A 20,131-nucleotide genomic window follows, 5' to 3' on the forward strand; every position below is an offset into this window, starting at 1 on the left:
GCGCACGGGCCCAGCCGCTCCATGGCATGTGGGACCTTCCCAGACCGGGGCCCGAACCCGTGTCCCCTGCATTGGCAGACGGACTCCCAACCACTGCGCCACCAGGGAAGCCCAGTTTTTTTTTTTTTAATAAATTATTTTTTTCTGTTTTCTAGTAAGAAATAATTTACATACCATAAAATTTACCCTGGTTTTAATATTCACATGGTTGTACAATCATCACCACTATTTTCATCACCTCCAAAGAAACCCCAGTTAACTAGTCACTCTCCATTCCCCCTCCCTAGTGCCCCTGGCAACTGCTTCTCTACCTTCTGTATGTAAGTTTGCCTATTCTAAATATTTCATGTAAATGGAGTAATACAATATGTGGCCTAGTGTATCTGGCTTATTTCACTTGACAATGTTTTTAAGGTATATCCATGTTGTAGCATGTATCAGCACTTTATTCTTTTTCATGGCTGAATAACATTAACATTCTCTTGTTTGGATATACCACGTTTTATTTATTTATCAGTTGGAGGGCTTTTGGATTGTTTCCACTCTTTGGCTATTAAGACTAATGCTATTTGTCTACAAATTTTCGTACCAATGTCATTTAAATTTCTCTTGGGTATAAACCTACATATGTAATTGCTGGGTCATGTGGTAACTTTAATATTTGAGGAACTGCCAAACTGTTTTCCAGAATGGCTGCATCATTTTACAATCCCATTGGCAGTGTATGAGGGTTCCATTTTCTTCACATCCTTGGCAACACTTGTTCTTGTCCAGTTTTTTTATTAAGGTCATTCTAATACATTTGAAGTGCTATCTCATCATGGTTCTTATTTGCATTTCCCTGATGGCTAATGATGTTGAGTATCTTTTCATGAGTTATTGGCCATGTTTTTAAAAATTTATTTATTTTATTTATTTTTGGCTCTGTTCAGTCTTCGTTGCTGCGTGTAGGCTTTCTCTAGTTGCAGCGAGCAGGGGCTACTCTTTGTCGTGGTGCATGGGCTTCTCATTGCGGTGGCTTCTCTTGTTGCGGAGTGTGGGCTCTAGGCGCGTGGGGCTCAGTAGTTGTGGCTCGCGGGTTCTAGAGCACGGGCTCAGCAATTGTGGCGCACGGGCTCTAGAGCCAGGCTTAGTAGTTGTAGTGCATGGGCTTAGTTGCTACGCAGCATGTGGGATCCTCCCAGACCAGTGATTGAACCCATGTCCCCTGCACTGGCAGGCGGACTCTCAACCACAGTGCCACCAGGGAAGCCCCAGCCATTTTTATATCTTAGGCAAAGGATTTGAATAGAAATTTTTCAATTTTTTATTGGGTTGTTTTTCTTTTTATTGCTGAGTTGTGTTATTTATATGTTCTGAATACTTGACCCATATTAGGTGTATGGGTTGCAAATATTTTCTCCCATTCTGTGGTGTGTCTTTCACTTTCTTGATGGTGTCCTTTGGCAAAAAGTTTTTAATTTCTATGAAGTCTGATAGGCCTTTTTTTTGGTTGCTTTTGCTTAAGGTGTCTAAGAAACCATTGCCTAATCCAAGGACATAAAGATTTACACCTATGGTTTTTCCTACAATTCTTATGGTTTTATTTCTTACATTCAGGTCTTTGATCCATTTTGCGTCAATTTTTTTATATGGTATAAGATAGAGGTCCAACTTCATTCTTCTCATGTGGTTAGCCAATCGTCCAGCATAATTTGTTGAAAACTAATCTTCCCTATTGAATTGTCTCAGTAATATAAAAGATTAGAAATATTGAGGATTACAGTGTTTTATTTCTTTGTAAACACTTACCAAGAATAGTTTATGTTCCTTCATCTCATTGTGAAACTTACGATACAGAGTGAGCATCTTTTCTCTTCCTTTGCAAATTGTCATACTTCTAAGTTTGGATCAGCTTTCAACATTTTATTCCTTCGTGCTTTCAATGTTGTTAAATATCTCTGAGGGATCTTTTATTGTTGATTTTTTTCCAGTCACTTCCTCTAAGACATCTTCTTCATCCTTTTCATCATGATCACTTTCCTTATGTTAGTAAGTTTACCTTCACCAAATTCCTCTGACTGCATATCTAGAGTTTCTCAAACAGCAAAAGTTAGAAGCATTTTCCTTGTCAGTCTTTTCTTCTGTGTCTCCATTTAAGTTTGATTTCTTTTTTGGCAGGGGGAGGGGGGCTCAGCATGAGGTTTTTTTTTAGTATTGGAGTATAGTTGATTTACAATGTTGTGTTAGTTTCAGGTGTACAGCAAAGTGATTTAGTTATACATATATGTATATCTATTCTTTTTTAGATTCTTTTCCCATATAGGTTTTCACAGAGTACCAAGTAGATTTGCCTGTGCTATACAGTATGTCCTTATTAGTTATCTATTTTATATATAGTAGTGTGTATATGTTAATCCCAAGTTCCTAATTTATCCCCCCCCCACCTTTCCCCTTTGGTAACCATAAGTTTGTTTTTGAAGTCTGCCAGTCTGTTTCTATTTTGTAAATAAGTTCATTTGTATCATTTTTAGATTACATGTACAGTGATCATATGATGTTTGTCTTCCTCTGTCTGACTTTATTTAGTATGACAATCTCTAGGTCCGTCCGTGTTGCTGCAAGTGGCATTATTTCATGCTTTTTTTTATGGCTGAGTAAAATTCCACTGATATATGTACCACATCTTCTTTATCTATTCCTCTGTTGATGGACATTTAGGTTGCTTCCTAAATGCCCAGGAGTGGGATTGCTGGCTCATACGGTAGCTCTACTTTTAGTTTTTTAAGGACCCTCCATACTGTTCTCCATAGTGGCACCACCAATTTACATTCCCACCAACAGCATAGGAGGGTTCCCTTTTCTGCACACCCTCTTTAGCATTTATTGTTTGTAGACTTTTTGATGATGGCCATTCTGACCAGTGTGAGGTGATACCTTCGTAATTTTCTTGTTTCTAGTTGTGGCCCTTTGTTTTCTTCCTAGAGAAGTTCCTTTAGCATTTGTTGTAAAGCTGTTTTGGTGTTGCTGAATTCTCTTTAGCTTTTGCTTATCTGTAAATCTGGTGATTTCTCCATTGAATCTGAACAAGAGCCTTGCTGGGTAGAGTGTTTTTGACTGTAGTTCTTTCCTTTTCATCACTTTAGACATATTGTGCCACTCCCTTCTGGCCTGAAGAGTTTCTGCTGAAAAATCAGCTGATAACCTTATGGGGATTCCTTCGTATGTTATTTGTTGCTTTCCCCTTGTTGCTTTTAATATTTTCTCTTTAATTTTTGTCAATATGATTAATACGTGTCTCAGCATGTCCCTCCTTGGGTTCATCCTGTATGGGACCTTCTGCTTCCTGGACTTGGGTGACTGTTTCCTTTCCCATATTAGGGAAGTCTTCAGCTACTATCTCCTCAAATATTTCCTAAGGCCCTTTCTCTCTCTCTTCTCTTTCTGGGACCCCTATAATGTGAATGTTGGTGCATTTAATGTTGTCCCAGAGGTCTTCTATACTGTCTTCATTTCTTTTCATTCTTTATTCCTTTCCACAGCAGTGATTTCCACCATTCTGTCTTCCAGCTCACTTATCCATTCTTCTGCCTCATTTATTTGGCTATTGATTCCTTCTAGTGTAGTTTTCATTTCAGTTATTGTATTGTTCATCTCTGTTTGTTTGTTCTTTATATCTTCTAGCTCTTGTATCTTCTTGGTCTGTGCCTCCATTCTTTTCCTGAGATCTCGGATCATCTTTACTATTAATTACTCTGAATTCTTTTTCAGGTAGATTGCCTGTCTCCACTTCACTTACTTGTTCTTCTGCGGTTTTATCTTGTTCCTTCATCTGGAACATTGTCCTCTGCCATCTCATTTTGTCTAACTCTCTGTGTTTGAGGTCCCACAGGCTGCAGAATTGTAGTTTCTCTTGCTTCTGGTGTCTGCCCCCTAGTGGATAAGACTGGTCTAAGAGGGTTGTGCAGGCTTCTTGGTGAGAAGGACTGGTGCCTGCCCACTGGTGGGTGGAGCTGGGTCTTGTCCCTCTGGTGGGCAGGGCCGTGTCAAGGGATGTGTTTAGAGGCGGCTGTGGGCTCAGGAAGACTTAAGCAGCCTGTCTGCCTGTGTTCCTGCCCTGTTGGTTTTTTGGCCTGAGGCGTCCCAGCACTGGAGCCTAAGGGCTGTTGGGTGGGGCCAGGTCTTGGCGTCAAAGTGGCAGCCTATAGGGCAGCTCACGCCAGTGAGTACTCCCCAGTGTCTCCGCCACTGGTGTCCTTGTCCCCATAGTGAGCCACAGCCACCCCCACCTCGCCAGGAGACCCTCCAAGTCCAGCAGATAGGTCTGACCCTGGCTCATATGAAGTCACTGCTTTTTCCCCTGGGTCCCCGTGCACACAAGACCTTGTGTGTGCCCTCCAAGAGTGGAGTTTCTGTTTCCCCCAGTACTGGGGAATTCCTGTGATCAAGCCCCACTGGCCTTCAAAGCCAAATGCTCTGGGGGCTCCTCCTCCCAATGCCAGACCCCCAGACTGGGGAGCCTGACGTGGGGCTCAGAACTTTCACTCCTGTGGGAGAACCTCTGTGATATAAATATTTTGCAGTTTGTGGGTCACCCACCCAACACTTATGGGATTTGTTTGGATCATGAATGCATCCCTCCTACTGTCTTGTTGTGGCTTCTTCTTTGGAAGTAGAATATCTTTTTTGGTAGGTTCCAGTCTTTTTTGTTGATGGTTGTTCAGCCATTAGTTGTGATTTTGGTGTTTTCACGAGAGGAAAGGTGAGCTCAGGTCCTTCTACTACCCCCCCATCTTGTCCTGGAACCAAGCCCATTTAAATTTGATTTGAATTTCACTTACAGCATTATTGCTTTCCATTTCTCTGCTGTACTGTATCTTGTTGGCCAATTTCTTCTTCTAATTGTCTGTTTTTGTAAAATATCACATAGGTTTTTACTGGGAAATAAGGAGGCAGCATAACTACATGCTTTGCTGTCTGTGCATGAACTGAGTAACAGATATGCAGTGACCAATCACTGATTGATAGACTTTGAAAGAAGTGACATGACTGGTCATTGATCATGATATGTCGCTGTTATTTGTATAGTAATTTGTGGACTGGAGAGCTAGTAGCAATATTTGCACTTTATGCAATTACTCACAGTTAATGTAACATGGTAACTGAATGTCCACTGTGTCGTTGGGGGTCTGGTGTTAAGGGTTAGCTTAAACCATGGTATCTGAGATTTGTGCATTTTGGAACTGTGCAAAACAGGACTTCCTGAATTTAAATTTGCTTATATTAAGTTATTTACTCCATGGTCATCTACAACTTCCTTGGTACTCGTTTGTTATTAAAAAAACTATGATGTGTCTTTTTCTTTCCTAATTTGTATTTATTCTCACCTGCCAAACCTTCACAGGCTCTTTCAGGCTACTTGATATATTTCTAACTTAATAGTCTGATCCAACCCAACGAAGGCATCTACAACATAAGAAGTAAAATATCCACAGTAATAATAATTTACATAGGACTTGGACTTTGCTGTGGGCAACACTTCTAATTATGTACTCATTTCATTTCATCAATAATGCTCTTTAAATTACATTCTCCTTTCATTTTCTGAGCATTTTGTCATATTGAGGTGGAAGGAGGGAGTTAAGGAAGGTATCGTTATCCTTATTTTACAAATAAGAAAACTGAGGTTGTATCCAAAGTTACATATACTGTATTGTAACTAAGAAATCTGGAACTTGAACTCAGACCAAATATTTCTCTTACTTTCTTTTGCTGCTTCATGCTGGGGCATTGTCACATCCAAATGAAGTTGTCAGGGCCTTCCAACAGGAATAATTAAATTGGTGTTAACTTCTTCCCTTTTTTACCTAAGTAGAGAAAAAAAAAATATGTAGGAAACTGGATTTCATTAAAGTAGATTGGGAGTTTGCCAGCATTTTGGGCTTTGGAAAACATGAGTCTTGATTTAAATTCCCAAGGAAAGTATTTAGTGAAAATTAATTAATAATAAAAATATTGAAATTCTAATTCTAGAAATTTTTAATTCTAAAATTCTAATTCAGATTTTAGTTTCTTATGTATTAAGGAAAACCATGTCCCCCAAACATTTGCTAAAGAAAAGCGTATTAACTAAGGTTCTATAATAGTATATAGTAGCTATCCTTAGTTTTTCATCCTTGGTTTTTTAGGAACTCTTTATTGATTTAAAAAATGCTTTGCTTCTCATTTATTTAGAAGTACCTAACCATGATATATAAGAGGCCAAAATGGGACTCATAGATGTTTTTGAATAGTAATCTTGATAGTTCTTTCATTGATGTTTTGTTTCTCTCCTTCAGGTAGCTAATTATGGAGTTGGAGGACAGTATGAACCCCATTTTGATTTTGCACGGGTAAGTAAAAAAAATGGCGAATGAAGGAGTTCCACTGAAGCTTAGGCATGACATGTTAATTCTCTTCTTTTAGTATTAAAAATTCATAGCTTATTTGGAATTTGTGGAAGCATGGTGGAATATTCTGTAAAGCCTTTTAAAGCAGTAAAAAATACCTAGAGACACGGTAAAAGAACTTAGGATACTTTTAAATGCATCGCTGAGCTTTGAAGAAAGTAAAGGAAATTCTCAAAGGCAAACAGAACAGAGATAAACCTAGAGACTAAAATTAGAGTGTTTAAAGGGAGCAAAAAAGCTGAGACTGGAGGCATGTACCTCCAGGAATCTAGAGCTTTGGGGATTAACAGCTCTGTGAGAGGACCTGCTATAGTGTAGGCTACTGAACTGAGATCCCTGCATGAAACCTAAATCTCCAAAAGGATTACACCTTCAGAGAAAGAAAGAATGGCCTAGAAAATCATCTGCTTTGAGTCAAGACCCTTCAAAAGAGTTTCCTCTTGCATCCTAGCTGGAGTATGATGTGTTATGGGGAGCTTTTTCTGGCAGTTGGAAAGCAGAGGCCTGCCAACAGATACAGATGCCCCCAGGATGTTAGATACTTCAGTTATCAGATACAGAATGTAAAATAACTATATAGGTCCAGCCTAGCCTCCTCTGGGAGCGGGCAGTTGGCGAGCCCACGCTAACCTGCGCAACTCTGTCCCGATCCCCGAGTTCTCACATGGTGCCCAGACAGATCGGATTGAAGCCATGGCCATTCTTTTTGCTGTTGTTGCCAGGGGAACCACTATCCTTGCCAAACATGCTTGGTGTGGAGGCAACTTCCTGGAGGTGACAGAGCAGATTCTGGCTAAGATACCTTTTGAAAATAACAAGCTAATGTACTCACATGGCAATTATTTGTTTCATTACATCTGCCAAGACAGGATTATATATCTTTGTATCACTGATGATGATTTTGAGCATTCCCGAGCCTTTAATTTCCTGAATGAGATAAAAAAGAGGTTCCAGACTACGTATGGTTCGAGAGCACAAACAGGGCTCCCATATGCCATGAATAGTGAATTCTCAAGTGTCTTGGCTGCACAGCTGAAGCATCACTCTGAGAATAAGGGCCTAGATAAAGTGATGGAGACTCAAGCCCAAGTGGATGAACTTAAAGGAATCATGGTCAGAAACATAGATCTGGTAGCTCAGCAAGGCGAAAGATTGGAATTATTGATAGATAAAACAGAAAATCTCGTGTATTCGTCACCTTCAAAACAACCAACAGAAATCTTGCCGAGCCATGTGTATGAAGAATCTCAAGCTCACCATCATCATCATCATCATCATATCAGTCGTATTCATCTATATTATTGTGTCACCTCTCTGTGGTAGATTTACATGGCCAAGCTGTGTGAAGAAATAAAAAAGTTATCATTAACCAAGGATACGAGAGAACAAGGAGTTAAAAGCAATCCGTTTGATTCAAGCCTTTTAATACTGACAGACGGTGTCTGCCAGTCTCTTCAACCCTCTTCTTTCTCTTTTTTGTTTTTAATATTGTTCTGTGCCTCCAGATTTATCTTTGTCCTATCAACCAGTTTATTCCAGTGCACTTCAGACCGAACCATTTATTGCAGCAGTAGCCTTAAAAAGGCGTTTTGTTTCTTTGGTTTTTTAACTAGTGTCATCTACTTATAGATACATTTTTGTTTATAATTGCACAAAGCTATCACCAAGGTAGAAACCACCTGTCTTTTGAGCTGTCTGCTGAAATTATGGATGACCTTTGTGCACACAAAAGTTCAAGAGACAGATAGTATTGCTAACATCTCATCTTAATGTCCTTTGATTTTGAAGGGTTTTAAGTGCTTGGAAACAATATACATGGAGAATTGTTGTTATTTGGGGAATTGTAATTAATTGATGGTGTTTCTAGGAGCCCAAGCAGGTAAAGTATTAAACGTTTTATCTCAGGGAGATGGGGAACGTTTTGCTAGCCTCTTAGAAGCAAACAGAATTATCCTTGTCTGCCTATTATTAACTTTTAGGAAGAAAGTTTTGATCTTTCACAAACCTCGCAGAGCTTGATATCCTCTGTTTCCCCATTGCAGTTGATTTAAGAAGACAGTGGTTTAAATATTGTTGAAGGTTGTGGTTTTTTACATATTCCTTTTTCTTTGGTGGATATTTAGGGCAATTGTATAGATAATAGAATGGGTAGTGGATGGAGTGGGGAGGCACATTCCTCTGGCTCACCAAAGAAAAAGAAGAGAACCACAGTGGAAAAGCCCAAACTGAATATAGTCAGCAGTCAACTCCAGGATTTGGGTTTGACTGGTGTTGAATAATAGTTTGAGCATCCTTTGCGGTTTAGTTAAGTTCTTTAATCTGCCTAGTTTTGAAGAATTCTTTTGTGAAACTTGAGAGTAGACAGTATGATACATAGAAAGAATACAAGACATTTTAGCTAACATCCATGTAACTGCAGTGTGAAAAAACTGGAGTGTAATCATACTGCTTTGGCTACTCTGGCATCTGTTAGCTACTGTGAACTTCTAGTGTGTATCTGAAAGGACAACATTTGCTGCCCTAGATCTAATTGCATTTATTTATCAATAAATGCCAGTAAATGGACATTATATTACATTTGACTATTCTTCCAATGAAAGAACAAATTGGTCTGTAAAACCTAGTCACCTGTTTAGCCTAGTCATGTGCCTTGAATATTTATATGTGTCACATAATCTGGCACCTGCAACCTATTCTTCCATCTATACCTTTCAATTCATGCTGATTCATTTATTTGACATATATTTTCAACCCCCTGGAACTCTTTTCCTGGTGATCATGTATAGTGCAAATGTTTTTTCAGTCCTTTTTATCAACACTAATGCCTTTTAATTACATCAGCACTTCCTGTTGGAAAACACATTTGTTCCATGAAAACATTTAGCATTCCTTAATAATAATTTCCAAATGTCTTTAATCCCAAGAAAAAGACTTAAAGCTTATTTCCCTTTCTTATACACACGTGAATAAAAATGATGTGCATGTTTTAGGGATAAATTTCTTAATCATCTCTTGATCTATTTATGTATAAGAATGCTTTTTAAAGCACATACCTCGTTTTAAGTGATGCACAAACTGAAGGCATTAATAAAATTTAAGAGTAATAGAAAAAAATAACTATATAATACTTTAAAAATAAAAGAGGATAAAAATTAGTGAATTCTCAAAATGATTTAACATATTTGAAAAATAAACAGAAGCTTTAGGTCGAAAAAATTGTTGAAATTTAAAATTTAGTGTATAAGTTAAACAGATTAGAGACAGCTGCAGTGAATTAGTGAATTGGGCAATAAATCTGAAGAAATTACAGGACTACATTTTGAAAGACAGGAAGATAAAAAACATAAAATAGATGCAGAGGCTAGAGAATAAATAATATTAAAGCAGTTTGTTAAAAAGTTGTCCTTGCCCAAGTACTCTTGCTTAAGATCAATAAACATTTAGCCTTTTTAATAAAAAAGTTAAGTAATTTTAACATATCAAGCTATAAATTGTCATTACCAAATCTTAATTTAAGCTTTATCATAATTACATGAAGTCTAAGGAATGTGCCAAGTATTCTAATAAACTTCTTGATCTATTACCATTTTTTAATAAGAGTATATTCTTTGGAAAGAAAACAGTCTGTATTGTATTAAATTCCTTGACTGGTTTAATCCCAGAATCCTAGACTCTTTCTCTGGGCAGGCTAGCAAAGAATATATTTTTAGTCTCTTTTCCATCTGTTTTCAATTATAGAAAAATGTCTGAGGATCTTGGATGATGTGAAAGACTACAGTTTAAGTCCTCACATTAATGTAACTAAATTTTTTTTCTTAGCTTTTTATTTTGAAATAATTGTAGATTCCTAGGAAGTTTCCCCCCAAATATACAGGGAGATCCCATGCACCCTTCACTCAGCACCTTTAGTGTTAACATCTTGCATAACTATAGTACACTATCAAAACCAGGAAATTGGTGTTGGCACAAGCAACAGAGCTTATTCATATTTCACCAGTTATGCTCGCACTCATGTCTGTCTGTCTATACAGTTTTATTACATGTGTAGCTTTCTGTAACTACCACCACAGTAAAGATACATAACTGCACCATCACTGTAAGACTCCTTGCAGTACTGCTCTGTAGCTACATATACCCTTCTGCCTCCCATCCATAACTGCTGGTAACCACTAATCTGTTCGTCACTAAAATTATTTCAGAAATGTTATGTAAATGTTACATACGGCATGTATCCTTTTAAGATTGTCTCTTTTCACTCAGCATAATTCCCTTGAGGTTCATCCATGTTTTTGCAGAACATATCAACAGGGTGTTCCTTTTTTTTGCTGCGTAGTATTCTGTGGTATAGGTATACGACAGTTTTAGTCATTCATCCTTTGAAGGACATTAACGGACAATTTGAGGATATGACAAATCGATGTGTATAAATTTCTGTGTGAAAAATACATGATTTTCATTTTCCTGGGAAAATGCCAAGAGACTATACTGTATTTTAATTTAGCTTTAAATAGCCAGACATGAATTCTCCAGCCAGATTAAAGTGCTGACAGCCCAAAAGACAGTCAAGAATAGTAGCAGTGACATTTGAATGGATCATGAGTTCAAAGTAAATCTCAAGGTAAATTTTTTTTTACCCACAGAGAATTGACTTTATGAATGTAGCTGAGAGACTCATGTCTTGCTTTTTTGGAAGCTAAAACTATAGGTGTTAATTTTTAAAATAATCTGTGGATAGTAGATATTGGTTCTCATTATATAGGCTAACAAATCTGTTTTTTCCCCCCAAATGGTCTTATCAAAAGTATTCAGTGTACTAGTTGAATCAACAACCAACAAATATCTGAGTGCCTGTTGTATATAGTGCACTGAACATCATAAAGGAACCTTTTGGGGCTGTTTTTAACATACTTTTCAGCATATTAATGATGTTAGTTGCCATTGGAGAATTTGCATTACTGAATTTTATACCACTGAGTTGTGTTTTATTCACAGAAAGATGAACCAGATGCTTTCAAAGAGCTGGGGACAGGAAATAGAATTGCTACATGGCTGTTTTATGTAAGTTATAGCTAAAATTTTTAAGTTGGGATTTGATCACATGACTCATTTATTTTGATGTGTTCAGATGTTTGTTCTGTTTAGCTCTTGATTAACATCCTAGTTTAATGTTTTTTTACAACTGAGTAAAGGGAGTTAAGAATTTTTTCTTTGCATTTATAACTTTTTCAGATTCTACTTATTACAACCTGAAGAAGAAAGTTAAAATTATACCTAGTCCCACTATTTGGAGGCAGTGTGATATTTTGGAGTATGCACTGTCATCTATAGTCATCTATAATGTGTATATAAGCAACTCCATGTATTTGTAGGAATTTATGTGTATATATACACATTATCTTAATAAACTTTTATTTTGAATTTATTGATAAATATCATATCAGAAAAGTGTACAAATTTTCACAAAGTGAACACTAGCATAATCAGCACCCAGATCAAGAAATAGTACATTAGAGCATGCTAGAAGCCCTTTCCTCAAGGGTAACCATTCTCACATTGTTCATTAGTTTCAAAACAGTATGATCTTTATTTTTTTAATTGTTTATATATTCATACATATAGAAAAAATTAAGCTTTGATCATAATATTTGCCCCAGTTATCTATTGCTGCATAACAATCACCCCAAAACTGAATGGTTTAAAGTAACAGTTTGATTCTTATCTTTCATGGTTGTGAGGTTGATTGGGCTTCATTTATGGTTCTTGCTCTGGATCTCTCATGCATTTACAATCAGATGATGGCTGGCACTGGGGTCACCTTAAAGGCTGAGGTTGAGGCTGGTTTTTGGCCAGAATACCAGCATGTGGACTGGGCTTCCTCATAGCATGAGACTGGATTCTAAGAGCAAGTATCCCCCAAAAGGCAGTACATAACTTTTTTTTTTTCTTTTGGCTGTGTTGGGTCTTCGTTGCTGCACACAGGCTTTCTCTAGTTGCAAGCAGCGGGGGCTACTCTTCATTGCGGTGTGCAGGCTTCTCATTGCAGTGGCTTCTCTTGTTGCGGAGCACGGGCTGTAGGTGCACAGGCTTCAGTAGTTGTGGCTTATGGGCTCTAGAGCACAGGCTCAGTAGTTGTGGCACACCGGTCGCTGCAACTAGGGAAGGCCTACATGCAGCAATGAAGACCCATGGCAGCCAAAAATAAATACATAAAGTAAATAAACTAAAAAAAAAAAAAAGCAGGGCTTCCCTGGTGGCGCAGTGGTTGAGAGTCTGCCTGCCAATGCAGGGGACACGGGTTCGAGCCCTGGTCTGGGAAGATCCCACATGCCGCAGAGCAGCTAGGCCCCTGAGCCACAATCACTGAGCCTGCGCGTCTGGAGCCTGTGCTCCGCAACAAGAGAGGCCGCGATAGTGAGAGGCCCGCGCACCGCGATGAAGAGTGGCCCCTGCTTGCCACAACTAGAGAAAGCCCTTGCACAGAAACGAAGACCCAACACAGCCATAAATTAATTAATTAATTAATTAATTTATAAAAAACAAAGAAATACAAGAAAATTGATGCTATATTATTTGGTCCAATATCCATAAATGTTAGATTATTTGTGGACTATTAGACTATATATTAGATAATTATATCCCCTTTTAGTTATATATAGCATTTTTATTAGATTAGTATTCATTTTTTTCATTATTTGAATGCTTTTCTCAGATGGGCCACATAGCACAACTTTTAAATTTCTCTAAAGTTAATTTTTTCATTGCTTAAGAGCTATTAGCTCTTTGATATCGATTATATATTTATCATGGTAAAATACACTTCTTTATATCACTGAATGCCTTTAGCTTTAAACTGTGGTTGATACTAAGATCAAACTCTTCTTTGGTACAGCATTTGCCTATAAATCACTTGTTTTAGATGTGACTCTTGAATATAGCATATAGTTGGATTTTGCTTTGTGATACATTAGTCTGACTCTACATCTACTTACGTTGTTTTTGAAAAAAAATCTTCACTATATGATCTGTGTTTCCCTTTGCCTCATTTTATGCATGTGCTTCTTCAGTTAATTTGGAAGGTTTGTGTTTTTATTCTAATTCACCATTAAGAATATAACTTTAAAAAAAAAAAAGAATATAACTTTATAAATCTTTTAATCTTGTATTTTTTAGTTAATATGTGTTGCTACCCTACCATGAGAAATGACAAAACTGGTTTTAGTTTATTACTTTTCTCTTGGTGTTTACTTCTATTTTGTTTGAATTCACTTATTTAAATATTTATTGAATACCTACTGTTCTGAGGCTATTCTCAGCAATAAACAAAACAGATGAGAATTCCTGCCCCCATGGAGATGATATTCTAGTGCTATAGAATACATATTTATACCCCATGTTACTTGATTTGTCAGTTTTAAATCATCTCTTTTTACCTCTGGCTATAAAAGAAATAGCTATCCCAAATTATACCCCAATCTCCCTTGCTAACTTCGTCTTTCCTTTGCTTTTATATATCTATGTAAACCTAAATAGCATCGTATTTTTTAGAAACTGACTAGCATGCACAAACCCATTTATGTAAGTAGAAGTCCAGATATTCTCATTCTAGTATTTAGTATCAAATCTACCTCACAGTGGCATGTTTAACTTTATTCTACCAGCACTTTCGATAATACTCTCATCTCTTATTAGATGAGTGATGTGTCAGCAGGAGGAGCCACTGTTTTTCCTGAAGTAGGAGCTAGTGTTTGGCCCAAAAAGGTAAGCTTAGTTTGTTACTTTAATTTGGGAGGGGGGGGGTCCTCTGTATTTTTTTCCCTGAGGAATATATGCACCTATATTTCATAGTCTAAGTAGTAAATAACATTTTTAAAGGTAGTATACTTAAAGACTACATTATGTCTAGGGAAAATTTTAGATATTGTACAATTTACCATGAGTACCGAAAGGTATGAACAACCAGGGATTAGTATTTAGAAGTTTTCATTTCTAAAATGGGTTCCATATGATACTTGCTATTGTAAGATGTGTTAGCTTTGGCGAATACACTTTTTTATTAAGTAACGCTGATATTAATGCTTTCATGTGATCACCAAAATTTTGTACATTATATGATACCTTCAGAACTATATTAGAGGAAGATATAGTGCTGCCATAGAGAATTATTTCCATAGAACAGAGGAAAATTTAGTTACTATAAAAAGCAATAACCTGATACTTTGTTTGGGGATAATTTTGTATTGTTTCCCACAGGGAACTGCTGTTTTCTGGTATAATCTGTTTGCCAGTGGAGAAGGAGATTATAGTACACGGCATGCAGCCTGTCCAGTGCTGGTTGGAAACAAATGGGGGTAAATATTTCCTATATTCTCTTAATAGAATTTGTGATTTTTGTCTCTTATTTAAAAATAATTATAATTTACATCTTAAAAGTGAAAAAAAAATCCTGACAGATTTGCCTACTATGACTTTAACACTGAAAGGGATTCAACCAAGCAAGTTTCTGATCTTAATATAAATTTGCTTTCAGCAGATCAGATTTTTTATGACATTTTTAACACTATTTCCACTTATTATTTAAGAAATGTTAATTTACTCAAAGTTGAATCTTCCTCTCATGGGGTTCACAGTTGTCTCTTGTAGTAGATTACTAATACAAAGATATAAACAGAAGACAGTAACTACTTACATTTAGGGAGGCTTTTTCGAAGTTTAATTTTTATATTTAGTCTTGAAGATAGAGCAGTAGTTTTCCAGGCATGTTAGGGACCAGGGCCAGGAATCATATGAGGCTAGAGAGGTACTCTCCGGTTCATGCAAGTATAGGACTGGCCACATTAAAAAAAAAAAAAAAGAAAGAAATGGGTGAACTTGTTTTTATATAGATTTATTTAACCCCATGTATCTATTTCCGTATGTGTCACTTGGCCACATTCCACACTTCAAGTGCTTAGTAGCTACATGTGTCTAGAGGCTACCGTATTGGACATAGCAAGATTAAGGAGTGATACCTGACCATCAGGATTTAAAAGAACTCCCCTGATGATTACTAATGTTTGAGAACCCCTGGACTAGAATGAAGAGAGGCTAGTGGAGGAGAGATGAGTTTAGAAGGCTGTTTTCTGTTGTCTAAATGGGTGATGATAAAAGCCTGGACTAAGGCAGCAGCAAAAGGTTTGGAGAGCAAAGAATAGATTGAAGAGATCATAGAAGTAAAATCAGCAGGGTTTGATGAATAAAAGATTGGATACACGGGTTAAGAAAGGTAACAAAGTAGTTAAGAATTAATGAGTGCTAGTTTAAATATCTTATACATGTTGATGCCATTGATTGGGTTCTATGATATAGAAGGAGGAGGAGAAAGAAATTAATTCCTTTTGGGGTATATTAAAAAACAGTATCTTGGAACAAAGGAAACTTGATGAGCACATAATATGAGAGATTAATCATAGAGTTGTGTTCACTTTTAAAATGTCTTTGTATTAGAAGTGGTATTTTGCAAACAAGTAAAACAGTGTTTTGTTCTGTCTGTACCTACATCTCAAGTCTTACATTGAACATTAGAAACTTTAGGAAATACACATGCACAGATTCTCAAATGTACATACTTATATATAAATCTTTTTATTTCCAGCATTTAGTGAAGTTCTTAAAAAGACAGCCTAAGTAGCATCTGTCTTTGTCTGGTTTTGGTCTTGAACTTTTTTAGCCCCTGTAGAAACTTCATTATAGTCCTAGCTCCTAGGAGTTAATTAAATACTAGTTAGATAGTGGGGGACATTAATATATTATTTTCTTTCACAGTATCCAATAAATGGGCTCCATGAACGTGGACAGGAATTTCGAAGACCATGCACCTTGTCGGAATTGGAATGACAAACAGACTTCTCTTTTTCTCCTGTTGTACTCTAATGTGTCTGATACACACATTTCCCAGTCTTAACTTTGAAGAGTTTACAATTGACTAACACTCCATGATTGATTCAGTCATGAACCTCATCCCATGTTTCATCTGTGGACAATCACTAACTTTGTGGGTTTTTTTTTTCTTTTAAAAGTAACACTTAAAACACCACATCTTACATATGAAACCTTAAAGTTCATTTGGTATCACAGAGGACAAAGCAAGGCAGGGTAAAAAAAAATGAGGAATTTTTACATTTATGGTATATTTTAAAGAACTTTTTTTGGTTGGATAAAAAATACTATTTAAGCATCTGATTATAGTATTTCAGTACATCTCAGTTGGTGGGTGGTAGGCTAGAATGGTCCGTGTGATTAAGGAACAGATGCGTATAGTATGTACCTAGGTATTATGTTTACCTAGTCTTAACTCCCTTCTGGATCTGCCTGAAGACTAGGAATAAATTAGCCCTGTAAACTGGGTTCCATACAATGTTTGCCCCTCCATATGCTATTCTAATTTGATTTTTTTTCTCCCAAGTCATTTTTAAAGTATGCTTTACTTTACCAATCCCCTTCTTTCCTAGCTCCTCTGTGGTGAATTAAATCTGAGTTACAATACTTTGATTTAAAAAAAAAATTTTAACAGAAGGTCCTACATTAAAAGACTGGGCCTTCTTAACTAAAATGATCATGACTTAGTCTGTTTCTTGTTTTTCTTAAATGACTGATGATTTTGTCCAAAAAATTTTACTGTTTTTCTTAGTGCTAATTCCTTGCCTCTTATTTCAGCTACCTACAGCGGGGGATGATGATGTTGGCATTCGGATTAAAAAAATATCGTGCCTTAGGAGACTGGAAATTTTAAAATGTACAAGTCCTTTCAATGATGAGGGAATTGATAAAAAAGGAGTTTTTCCTAAAAAGCCAAAATGTTTGTTTTTTCAATTCTGAAATGTGTTGTGACAACAGTGACCTATTTATGATCTTAAATCTTTTTTTTTTAAATGTTTCCGTTTTCTGTGTGGTATTTTTCGTATTTAAATGTGAATGTGTGCTATAGCAATAACAGGTTATTTCTTTAGAATTAGGACTTAGATTTATCCTCCTGATTTTCATTCACTCTAAAGTCACATTGTTATGGTAGAAAATTAAGGCTCTTTTAACTTTCAGATATTTAATCAATCAAAATATGTTACCTTCAAAGGGAGCTCTACAACTTTATTACTATGGTTATGGAGTTTTTTACAGTAATGCTACTTAAGATTTTCTGTTGTTCAAATACATGGTGTGGTAGTAGAAAGCTCTGAACCTAATGAAGTATGTTAATTGACCCTTTAACCTTTATATTTCTTATGGTGAATCATAGTTCACATAAGGGCTCTTTATCCTTTATGCAGTATTTAAATAAGGAAGAATTTGGTTAATTCTCTGGGAAAGAGGGTATTACTTCACCATTTTTTTAAAAAAGTGAACTGTGAACTTTATTTCTCCGAACTATCCTTTGTTCCACTACAAGTATTTTAGTAAGAAATATTGAGAATTAAGTTCATTAATCTAATCAGATTTTGTGACCACAGATTTTTTAAAAATCTTTTTTAGATGGAAGCAATGTAAATTCAAAATTGAAGAAATAAAATGGGTGTTCAAAGAAAGGATACTAATCCTTAATTGCCACGTGTTTTAGAAAGTAGAATAAAAAATATCTATTTCACACGGAAACAACATATTCCATAATCTTACAAATTTCATTATATTCAACCCCAAACCCCACACAGGGATTGGTAAACTCTTGTCAGTGTTAGGTCTTACAGAACCCTCCTAAGTTTCATAATTACCAACTATTTTTCTTTCCAAATGAAAAGGAGAAAAATATTCCAGTATCAAACTTTGCAATCCTTTTTTTTTTATGCTGAACTTTAAAATAAATGAGGGCTAGAGCTATCATTGGAAAATGTGGAAACTGTGGTTTCCTCACCAACCCTAAGTGTCCATCCTTTAAGATTGGAAGTTTCATCATTCATTAACTTTAACCATGAGTTATCACCAGTATCACCAAGTTAACTGAAGTTAACTGGAGTTAACTGAAGTATCCACCAGAACACTCAATCAGCAGGGTAAGTAAATGTCATAAACTATGTAATAACCTACTAGGATTATTTTAAAAAATATGAAGTGACTTTAAGATTCTTCAGAAAGCTAGATGGTAAATGCAGTAATGAAAGACACAACCAACCATATACTTTGGTGAATTTATAATAAAATGGTTACTGCAATATAAAAGGATTGAGAAGAGTTGTTGTAAGCAGTAAACACACACACATATAAAAATATAATACCTTATATATGTGTGTGTATATAAGATATATATTATTGCTGCTGAGAAGAATCTAAATATCCTTACAGAGTCATGTGTTGCTGGTTATATGTAAATTCGATGCCAGGTTTCCACTTAAGTCCATATAGCTGAAAAATGAACAACCCATGTGTAGGGCCTAATGAGCTAAACAATTGAATGACTAGATGGCTGCCATTAAGAAACTTACAGTGTAATACCAAAATAACAACAACAACAAATACCCAATCATGATTAAATAACTAAATCACTTGAGAAGGAATAAACAGAATTATGAAATGGAGATTGCTAGGAGAAAGCGGAAAGAAAAATGACATCTTAGTCTGGATGCCCAGCAGCACGAGAACCAATCCCTTCTCTTGGCAGCACTTACTTCACTGGGGTAAAAGTTTGTTATTTAGCAGGAGCAATATTGGGTAACTTAGAGAAATAAGAATGAATTGTCAGCACTAGAGAGTACTGTTTATTAAATTATCAGATTTATCAGAATGAAATAGATTTCATATTCCAATTTCCTAATGTCCTTGGATATTTTTCTACCACACTAATGAGTTTTGCAAAAGTAACTGTAGTAGAACCATAAATTTCTTGGCTGCCTGCTTTATTGACTTTTATTTGAGGACTTGGAAGTTTACTTTCTGTGTGAATGTAGCCTTCAATTAAATATACATTTTGATGCAGGAAGACTAAGTTGTAAAAAAAAAAATAGGTAGTTTTATCAAATGTGAAAGTTTAAATAAAAGGAACCACTGAAAAGGAGTGGTAGTCTTTATATCCTTCTTTTTGAGGCCTTGTTGAATTCCCATTGCAGCACTGTTCTATTGAAGTCAGTTGTACAAAACAAGATAATCACAGATAAAATGAGCTCTAAAATCTGAAAAAAGAAAATCCTTAAATTTTGTCATTTGGTTGTTCCAATTCCTAACAGGCTTGTTTATAATACAAATCTGTTTTAGGCTAAGCACTTTAAAAGATTCAGAATAGAACATTTTAAAGAGAATATGTAGAGTGATGTACACCTTGACATTTCATGGCTTTTTAGGGAGATGAATTTTATCTTTAGTCAATTTCTTCTAGAAAAGGCATTCACTTATTTAAGTCTACAAAGAGCCAAAATTATTATTTTAATATCTACCTTAAAGTCATAAACGTAATTAAGCTCCATTGCAATATAGGTTTTACATGGGTTTGGATATATCATGGGTTAAATCATATTATGTAAATAACCTTATAGTTGTTAACTCTTAGAAGATGAAATAATTAAATTCACCTATAAAGTAAGTTATGTTCTATTTTTACTTTACATTTAAAAGGCACAAAAGTTAAGGCTCTGTAACATGAAACACCTTTCAGATTTTTATCATGAGATTGGAAAAAAGTTCTTATTAAAAATAATCAGTGTTATCTTTCCCACATTCCCTTTTTAATTCTGCAACTGTAGGAAAAT

The 20,131-nt window shown here is 36.0% G+C and overlaps 1 protein-coding gene and 1 pseudogene across 2 annotated transcripts in view; both read left to right on the top strand.

The window, feature by feature from the left end:
* Positions 1-17,792, top strand: part of P4HA1 (prolyl 4-hydroxylase subunit alpha 1) — an 86,227-nt gene extending 68,435 nt beyond the window's left edge. For both annotated transcript variants that reach the window (XM_036829762.1, XM_036829761.1), the window contains exons 11-15: positions 6,318-6,371; positions 11,421-11,486; positions 14,118-14,186; positions 14,679-14,775; positions 16,230-17,792. In XM_036829762.1, the coding sequence (XP_036685657.1) occupies positions 6,318-6,371; positions 11,421-11,486; positions 14,118-14,186; positions 14,679-14,775; positions 16,230-16,252 (309 nt within the window). In that variant the 3' untranslated portion in view covers positions 16,253-17,792. The remainder of the gene's footprint in view (positions 1-6,317; positions 6,372-11,420; positions 11,487-14,117; positions 14,187-14,678; positions 14,776-16,229) is intronic.
* LOC118883126 lies at positions 6,396-7,802 on the top strand (annotated as a pseudogene).
* Positions 17,793-20,131: the final 2,339 nt, after the last annotated feature.

The sequence above is a fragment of the Balaenoptera musculus genome, chromosome 16 (assembly GCF_009873245.2).
Source record: "Balaenoptera musculus isolate JJ_BM4_2016_0621 chromosome 16, mBalMus1.pri.v3, whole genome shotgun sequence".
NCBI lineage: Eukaryota > Metazoa > Chordata > Mammalia > Artiodactyla > Balaenopteridae > Balaenoptera > Balaenoptera musculus.